At 37.1% G+C, this 10,326-nt stretch overlaps 1 protein-coding gene across 1 annotated transcript in view; it reads right to left on the reverse strand.

The window, feature by feature from the left end:
- The window catches only part of LOC121870895 (dynein axonemal heavy chain 3-like), a gene marked incomplete in the record, with an annotated part of 131,061 nt that overhangs the window by 38,550 nt on the left and 82,185 nt on the right, over nucleotides 1–10,326 (reverse strand). The window contains 5 exon segments of the mRNA XM_042372867.1: nucleotides 1,088–1,238; nucleotides 1,571–1,723; nucleotides 4,138–4,260; nucleotides 5,120–5,280; nucleotides 6,032–6,179. Of these exon segments, the coding sequence (XP_042228801.1) occupies nucleotides 1,088–1,238; nucleotides 1,571–1,723; nucleotides 4,138–4,260; nucleotides 5,120–5,280; nucleotides 6,032–6,179 (736 nt within the window).

Here is a 10,326-nt window from a genome sequence, read left to right on the forward strand (position 1 = left end):
GTTTTCCCCCAAAAATTTCTCAGAAGGAAGAGCCAGCAGTGTAGTGTGAGAAGAGGGGGAGGGAGTTGAGTCCATTATTTGAATGGACATTAACTTGGCGACTGTATTTATCTATTTCTCTTAAGTATTAATTGTGTGCATGTACCATCATAAAATTAAGATGTTATTTTTACTAGAACATAGGTATTGTGTTGGAAAAAGTGGAGTTTGGGGGTCAGCTGGTCTCTATTTCATTTAATCCCATATGTTATGTTATTCACTTTACGCGTTTCTCACTTTCCGCGGTACCCTGTGGGTTACATTAACCGCATAAAGTGAGGGTTGACTGTATATATATATATATATATATATATATATATATATATATATATATATATATATATATATATATATATATATATATATATATATATATATATATATATATATATATATATATATATATATATATATATATATATATATATATATATATATATATATATATACATTTGATGAATGAAAAATTTCAAAAGCTACTAGACATAAATTGGAAATACTGCATATGAATTTATAAGGGTACAAATTTATTCATTATAGTATGAAAGTTGACAGAGGATGTTGTCCACCATTGCTGCATAATTTGGTGTGTATCATAAGAGGGCATCTGTGATAGAATCATATAAATGCTCAATTGTCAGACGGATTCAAAATTAGGTTTGATGCGGTTCATATCAGAAAAGGCAGATTCGCAACGGTAAGTACAGCCAAATAGGGAAACCACTTCCATTGCTACTTTGTAGATTTTACTATACCTTTCAGTATTCATGAGACTCCAAAACTCTGCAGCAGATTGCCTTGATTTCAACTGAGTGTCATTATGATGGCTGATAATCTCCATTTCCAAAGAAACACTATCAAGGTCAAACATCACTAATTTGTTCAGAATTCAGATTTTTCTAAGTTTAATGTGAGTTATTCATTGGCAAACAGCAAGCTACCAGTTGCGTGCAATTGACGTGTTGGTGACCCCTGACCTAGACGTTGAAGAATAACAGGACTAAACCAATGAACAAGATGAAGACCACCAGTAGAACTAAGTGCTCACCTGTGATTGTGGAGCCGATAGTCCAGGGCAGGATGAAGGTGATTAGGTACTGCAGTAGTGATGTCAGTTTGTCATCTGAGATCTTAGGGCCAAGCGGCTTGCCTGCCTCCCGCACCTCGTCCAGCAGAGAGTCCAGCATCCATGCGAAGGACTAGTGGGGGTTGTGCTATGTATGAGTCACTTTATATGATGCTACGTACAATTATTCATTTAGTACAGTACAGTATATACCATTTGGTGTCCAGAACTTATGAATTTTACTGGTAAATATGTCATAGTTTGTGTTATTTCTTTAGTGTTTCTTGAGCCAGGTAATATCAATGTGGTCAAGGGACATCATCGGCTGTTAAACATGTTACACAGTTGTACTTTATTTACACTTTACATGACACTATACTGTAAGCAATGGATTGAAGTCTTAGTCATTTAGAAACCTGTACAATTTATTCACACAAAAAGCAGTTACTATGAAGACTCTCCCACCTGGAAGAGATGCAACTCTGAGGTCTGGATCATGAACTTGCACTTCTTCATTACGAAGTCAAATACAGGTGGTAGCAGCCATTCAACCACCACATCCACCATTTGCTTCACCTCCCCTTTGATAGCAACTGGCAGGCTGGCCATGTACGAGTCCTACACCAAACCAAGACAAAGAATAAGTAGTTGGACAGGAGGTGACTCTCCTTAATCTTGCCAAGAATATTAAAAAATCCTGTCAGTTTTCATTTTAATTTCTATACAAAAAATGTGTGTTAAATTTTGGAGACAACTGACTTACACACTCACACACAAACCATCATTAATCTGTATAAATGTCTGCTTGATTAAGATTGCACCTATTTGCTTCTACAAGCTACTGTCGTGAGTTTCTCTCCTAAAGTATACTTCTAAACTCTGTCTCTGGCCCAGGTCTGCGGTGTTACTGGGTGGCAGGTGTTACTGCAGGTTGACCCGCTTGACCCGCTACTTGGGTCTTGGGTGTCTCGTCTCTGCTGTGGTGGCTGATTTATTCAGAGAAAATATGAAACTCCAGAAGTTCCTCTATCTTTCCAGTAGCATGTCATTTTCTGGGTCTTTTCTCCTCTTGTTGGATCCAGTCATGGACTAGTAACATGTTGGTCTGTTCATTTTGCAGCATGTCCAGCCCACTGTCATCTTAGTTCCTTGGTCCTTATGGTAAAATCTCTACTGTAATATAAGATCTCACCCATGAATTTATTTTTCTGCCGCTATGTATTCCTTCTACCTTTCATTGTTATGATTTTTTTTCAATGGTTTAAACTTCAGATTTTCTGTATTACATTTGCTTTCAATCATCATGTTTCACTATCACAATATTGATAATTTGCAAAGGTCAAATAATATTCTCTATAAACAAAGAGATATACTGCTTTAGAATATGTGTTGGCTTTCTAGAGGCACTCCAGCCCTTTTTTCACTTAACTGAATTTCATTTACTAACATTGAAGGCCCTAAAGAAGCATCCTGTGTACCGCCGGCAAGGCCGTGGGTTCGCACACACGTCTTGCCCGTGGTGCCCACCATTTCTCTGTGGATGTCGGTCACATGAGAATAACCCATTATAGTACCTCCTTCTTTCCTCACACAGCCAAACTGTGGAATGCTCTGCCTTCTTCTGTGTTTCCATGCTCTTACAATCTGTCTCACTTTAAAAAGCTGGTTTTCCAGCATCTTCATGGTGTAGATTAATACAGTATAACCTTTTTTTCTATATTTACAATTTCTTTCCGTTCTTTTTTTTCCGCCCAACAGGCTCCGTTGTGGGTCGTTTGACCTGTGCCCGGGTGGGTTAATTCCTGTAAAAAAAGAAAAAAAAAAGAAAAAAAAGATGCAAATTGACTAATTTTTGTTGAGAATGCATGAACATGTTGAACATTTACTTTGGGCAAAGTTCACTTTTTCTCCTATCTGTTCTACTGCAAATATTATAGTCATGTCAGCAATGTAGTAATCAGAGACGTGACTGATCACCCAAGCCGATCAGTGGTGAAGAGGATAAAAGTAAAAAGTAAGTCACTAAATTAGACACTTTTGATATTAAAACGTGCTTTCCAATTTAAGTTATTTACCAAATTTCTTTCAAAACCACTATTAATAGCTATTTTCAAAGAGTTGTTAATTTTGTATTAAAATTTTCACCCTCTACACTTAATGCAAGATGAAGAATTGGAAATACTTTTTCACACAGAGGGTGAAAAATCTATGGAACAGTCAACTAACTCAAGCTGTGGAATCAAGAACAGTATTGGGCTTCAAATTATCCCAAGATAAAACTAACAAGAATAATAGAGGTAACTAAGGTAACCAGATAATAAAATTAGTATCCATGTACTGTATATGGTAATAACATCTTAACCCTCTTCAATACCATTATTATTCTCCAAAGTTTTAATGACAGGCATAATATCTACTGAATCAAAGGCCTTTTAGTTGCTGAGAAGACTTATGCATTATGGTAATCTCAAATTACTAATCTGTATTCATTATATTACAAGAAATATCTCAACAGTTTTTGAACAATCTAAGGTATTTCATTTACTCTCAAACTCTGCCTGTTTTTTCTCAGATGATTGAAATCAAGTATTTTTTTATATATAAATTCTGTAAAGACTTATTGCTTTACAGTTTCTGTTGTTTTCTTTGTTGATGTTTTTGAAGTCAAGTACTGCAAAAGATTTTTTAACTTTTTGTTAAAATTTTGTGGCTTAAATTTGGTGAAGAGTTTTGCAAAAGCTTTCACTCATCCTTGTGTCCTCATCTTACAGTGTGGCCTCAGATTTATTGTGGCCCTACAGTGTGGTTTCATCTCCGATGAGGCTCTAAAGTGTTTCCTCACCTTCATTATGACCCTTCAATTTTGCCTCACCTTCAAAGTTGTCTTATAGAGTGGTCTAGTGTATCTTCACCTTGAGTGTGACCTTACAGTATATTTTCGCCTTGAGTGTGGCCCTACAGTTTATCTTCACCTTGAGTGTGACCCTACAGTGTATCCCCACCCTGAGTGTGACCCTACAGTATGGCCTCACCTTGAGAGGTCTCCAGCCCAGCTGTTGACTCTCCATGTAGATCATACCACAGCGGGACACAGTGGCTGGGGACGCTTGCTCTAAGTCACACGTCTCGAAGATGATGCTCATCTTACTCGGCATCTGACATGTTAGGAAGGGAAGGAGAGTTAGTATATATTATCATACCTCTTATAAGGGATGAGATACGTTCTTGAGGCTGGTTTGCTAAGCGAAATATCCGTTAAAAGAGGCCATTATAACATTTCGCTTCGGGAGATGGATTCTTGCTAATAGCAAAATTAGTTGAAATGATAAATAAATCTTGTTAAATATTTTTAATATTTTTGTTTATAGAATTACTAAATAATTATTAAATGTGCCAAAATAAATCTTAAATATCAGAAAAAAGTTACAGGGTAATGATAAAAAACAAAAACAAAAATATCTGACAATGCTTTACTTTTACATTCAAATGATGACTTCGTTAACAATAAAAATAAATGAAAATAAATTTAATAACATTCACCAGTTATTTTTTACAGAGCACGTTGTTATCGTGTATGGTTTTAAAACTGGAGAAAGTCAGGCCAATTGACTGACCAACATCAACCTGACACTTGCTTGCCTCAACCCTTCGTATCACTTTCCTTTTCATGTCTGGTTTACCAACTCATTCACTTCCAGGCCATTTTCCAGACATAATGGGCATAGAATGTTCACAAAACTCACATATAGTGAAAATATGAAGAAACCTACTGTAATGGACACGAACCTTGGCGGGCTATTGTATATATTTTACGACAATTGCCGATTGGCTTAGAGGTTGTAAACAAAAAAGTTGGTGGCAGACTACAGGACAGGTATTGTCTTTTTTCACTAATGTTTAATTGATTTCTGGAGGGTTAAGTTGGGTTAACATTAGGGTGATTACTTTTAAGTTGGAGGTTAATCAACAGGTGTTCCCTCTTTCCATTCATTCTAACATTGCCTCCTCACTCACCTGTATGATCTCTCCAGACATGAGGCAGAGCTTCTTGTTATCGTCAAGAACAGTATTGAGGTTTTCCACCCAGACAGCATCGACAGGGCCATCCAGCACCAGCCAGCGTCGCTCCTCTGATGTTGATACCGCCATCTCCCGGAAAGTCTTAGCTAATACGCCTGTTGGCACACAGATGTATCTTTTCATGCAAAAATTTAAGAAAAGAATATTTTTGTTCAATCCAGAATGCGACATCTAGCTTTATACCTACGTATGTAAATGCCTAGCATTAACTTGCCAGGCCAACATACAGGCAATTAAAGCATCTAATAATTACAGTACTTAAATACGTAATATTAGGACACGTCGCTACCTGGCATTTAATTGCAATGATTCTGCAGTCAGGTCATAGGGTAAGATGACCCAACCTTCTCACCTGATGCTTAGAGATGGCATGTTCAATTTTTTTTTATTAAGAAGATTAGTAAGGGTCACTGCTTTATGACCGGAACATTGTGGACACCTGCTGTCATGATAACAAGATAAGTTTTCTTGATCACTGTAAACTGTACAAGCACATGAAGTTATATGCTCACCAATTAACACTCTCTAGAATATTGATTTACTACAATGTTAAACTGAATGTCAAGATTGTTGTTGACCTTTTTGTTTTCTATCATTAATATTTAACACCAATTAGGTATATTAATAAAATAATAAAATAAAGAGCAAAGTTATTACACCATAACAGTCAAGAGTAGTTTCACAGAACAGGTGCTATTCATTAAGAGAGAAATGAGATATATGTTATTAGTATTTAGTTCAAAATGGCTGAAAACTAGTGAAATTGTATCAATCAATAAAGTTTTCTCCAAAGGCTGACTCATTCCCTGAACTTCTAAGTGATGGAAAGAAGGTGTGCAGTCTTACCATCAGACCATTCGTGTGAGAATGGATCATAAGCGCCATAAAGCTGGCCAAGAGTGAGAGCTTTAGGGTTGATAATCCTGTACTGCACCCCACGCTCCTCGCCCATCTTCCTCTCCCGTCCCACTTTATCTACAGCGGTCGCCAGTCCCTGTAGAGAATGTATCTATGAGGCAGGTGTTGTGGTAAAATGTGATGCCTGCCATGATTTTAACCTCCATCAGGGGTGTCATGAGTTGCCAATGTATTATGACTAAGGTTGAAATTGACTAATATTGATGTGAATTAAAACTTGTTCAATACAAAGGGTAATACAAAATGATCACAAATTAAGTTCGGTTTATTTTTCTTTGGAAAAGTTAGTTAAGGGCATTTAAACAGTGTCCCATCTTCTGCTGGTGGTAAAGAAAATAGCGAAGACCTTAGATTGAAATTAAACGAGACTTGTAATCAGGTGGAGGGTCACACTTTTTTAACAATATTACAACCACCGCTCATGAAGGTACTCGGCTCTTACATAAAGGTGTGTTAAAGAAGCCAATATATGACGAAAAAGGTGTTTGAAGTCTTAAGATTTCTGAGGCAAATGTACCAGTGAACATTTTCATATTCACCAAGTATCATGTTATAAAAGACATAGACACATAATAGACTTACAAAGCTCATTAAATAACAAAGGAAATATTAAGCTACATATTTTTTTATATTGAGCCAGTGGTTAAGAATTTTAGAATACACATATACTTAAATAGAATGTATAAAAAGGATTATATATCCACATCACAAACTTTTATCCCGACAAGTTATGTCTTCCATATCCCTTGGGCTCTACTACTAACTGCCATGCACATGATTGCCACACAACACACATGCAGGAGCTTGTCACTGCTCTCATGCATATAGCTTATGTCAATTAACATTGTATCACACCATCATGCTAATAAAAAGACTTGACCTCCTGGTTACATGCAGACCCCAACATAAGTCATGCACAGACTATGTTAAGTCTACCACCAACCACATCAAAATGCTATAGAAAATGATCATAAACACCAATAAGATGATTCATTCAAAAATTAAGTACAGAATTTGAAAATCAGTTGTGCAGAGGACCAATATGAGTAATCCCACTAGAATATGGCAGAAACCATGGCTAGGTGGCGGGGCCCTGGACAGTTGGGGTAACTCTGCTCCACGAACAAAATCAACCCCAAAATATTGAATTAAAAGGAAGAGGAAGGACATTAAATGAAGGTGAGATTAGTTTTATAAGTATAGTCTCGTTCAAGATTCTTCGAACACTGCTGGCAACTCGAGGCCGTTTGTTTACTATAGTACGTAGTAAAAATTATGAATGAATGTAAAAGTGATCGGTGATTGGTTACTTAGTTCCCCGTTGCTTAATTAATGGTTGGGCTTTTACATTTATTCGTAAGTTTGACTACGTACTATAGAAAACAAACAGCTTAGAGTTGCCAGCTGTCTCCAGCAGTGTTCGAAGAATCTTGAACGAGACTGTACATTATACTTTTTCTGTAAAGAATTAATGTTCATACAGAATTACCGAATGTATGTATTAGTGATTTTCTTTTGAGAAATGTGTAGATAATATGAAGAAAATTTTCCAGGATTGGCAGAAAAACATATTTAAATGGATTTAAATGTTATTTCTGGTGTTGTGGGGTTATATGAGTCATAGTGAAGAGGCACAGGCAAGGAGAGAGAAGATATACATCAATGATGACAGAGAAAAGGAAGAAACTGGAGGACATCCACTCTAGAATGTGTTGGTCTGTTCAAAATCACGCCTTGGGCAAAGTGAAGTGTGGCCCACTTGGCAGTTGTGACCTCGGCTTACAGGGCCTTCCACCAGCTGGAGAAAAGAATGTAGTTCATCCATCATTTACCAACCGATAAGAAGACACAGGTTATCTACCAGTTGATGGGAAGACAATTTATCTACCAGCTGAGAGGAAGAGTCTATTTATCTACCAATTGAAAGGGAAACATAGGTCATCCACCAAGTGAAAGGAAGAAATACAAGTATCCACCAGTTATAGAAAGGATGTAGGTCATCCAGTAGCTGAGAGCAGGATATGGGTCATCCACCAGATAAGTGGGGAGTAAATAAAACAAAACTAGATCACAACTGCTGATCTCCATAACCAGGTAAATGTTTGCAGTCATGCTTCCTGTGATCAAGTAATTAGAGGTCTTTAAATAGTGGTCAAAACTGCAATAAACCTGTACTGAAGGAACTCTAAGGTAACATAATACTGCTTTTGGAATCTTTGTGTATGTGAGCGAGTTGCACAGCAGCCTGTGGTGCAATGATCGGCATGCTCACCTCGCAAGTGAGTGGACCTGGGTTAGATACCCAGGCAGGGTGAAACTATGGGCAAGTTTCTTTATGCCATTTGCCTCTGACTTTCCAACATTACTTTTTTTACTGTATTTTATCCTCTTCGCCACTGATCGGCTTGTTGGCCACTTGGACAGTTAGCTACGTTTGTTACACACTGTTGGCAAGTACTGGTTCCAAAATACATCTATACCTGTGTCAGTGTTGGTCAAGCCACGTCTTGAATGAGCTTACAGTCAGCACCATCACAACACTCTCTGGCAGATTGTTCCAAGAGTTGACAACCCTCACTCCAAAAAAGTTTGATCAGACAATTTTTTGAGCTTGTGACTTCTTCAACCTTAAAACGTGACCTCTAGTGGGGTGGGCATCCACCAGCTCCAGATATGGACACTCAACTGATTAATATCCTCTGAGGTGTTTTCGATGTCTATTAAGTCACCCCTTGCCTGCCTATAGAATAAGCTAGGCAGTTGCATGTGGTCTAATCTCTCTGGGTAACTGAGGTGCCATAGTGCAGGCACCAGTCTGGTTCTTTGGACGTTTTCAATCAACTGACAGTTTCTAGCATATATCGGGGACCAGACGAGGTGACAGTACTCCAAACTAGGAAGTACCTCACTTTTAAAGATCGTTACGACCTTCTTATAAGAACCACTAGCTTAGTCCCTAGATTCACCTTCTCACGATTGTCTAAAAACTTTAGTTTGTTGCCAACATACACAGCCAGGTCATTTTCACATTTGGTCTTTTTTGATGCATTTTTTTTGTCCCGTTGGGACAGTTAGTGTGGACCTAGATGTTAATTGATTTGCAGATCGTGTTCTGGGTTAACCAGTGCAGTAATGATTACAATATTGTCAGGATAATGTGCCTTTATCCAGTTTCTTACCCAATATTTAATATATCATACACATCTTCATGTGTCTAATATTTATACCTATTAAGTTGTTTGACTGTATGAGGGTATGCTTGATTTTTTGTCTATGCCACTGATCCCCAAAATACTTACCACACAGAGGTCATATATACTTCATTAGAAATGCATTGCATCAAGGAGGGACTTAGTGATCAGAAAAAGACATGAAGTAGGCATGGGTGCCATCTAGAGAATGGATACTGTATCTACTAGCAGAGTTTGTTATAAACAGGCAAAAAGTTTTTAGTTTCTCATTGTAATATGCATTAGGTAGATGCCACTAGTGAACTTACTGATGTGTTACTAAATCAGAATATATTAATCAGTCCATTTTCTAGTCAAAGATAATTAAGTGTAGGAAAATTTTTAAGCTGTCAACACTTAAGTTAACGACCTTACTATCTTTATCTCACAACGAGCGAGATCACTGCCAGCTGTTTAAATACTTTATCTCAGGCGAGGGTAAATGTGAAGTTTTAACAACACAAACTTTTATATTGAAGTTTTTGAACTGAAATTTGTATGTGAATTCTTTATCACCTCCTGATTCTTTATTCAAAAGGTATGATTCACTTTCAATAAGACTAATTTATGCATCATTGGCTAGATCACATTCCAAGAATTAAAATGCAATTCAAGACCATCAAAATGTAAATTTGCAATTTTTTATTACTTTCCAGCCAAAATTTATTGCCCTGCCCACTGATGCTCACATCCCATCTTAGCACAGTGTAAGACATCATATATGAGGGATGTGTTACAGTGGAGGTGATCAGGATCTGATGACGACAGCTCACATAATCTCTGGTGTCATAGGTAAGAAAACAGGTGGCATAATGAGACAACCATACCAGTGTACAGAGGGATATGTTGATACAGTATTTGGCCAATACAATTCAATAAATAATGTTTGTGCCAATACTTATTGACTGAAACTCATATGTTTTTAGTTAATTCATCAGTTGAGTCTATTGGTTTCCTCTTCATTTACTAATTCACGTTTATGGTTTTTGTTTT

The sequence above is a fragment of the Homarus americanus genome, unplaced genomic scaffold (genome assembly GCF_018991925.1).
Source record: "Homarus americanus isolate GMGI-L3 unplaced genomic scaffold, GMGI_Hamer_2.0 scaffold52512, whole genome shotgun sequence".
NCBI classification, from domain to species: Eukaryota; Metazoa; Arthropoda; class Malacostraca; order Decapoda; family Nephropidae; genus Homarus; species Homarus americanus.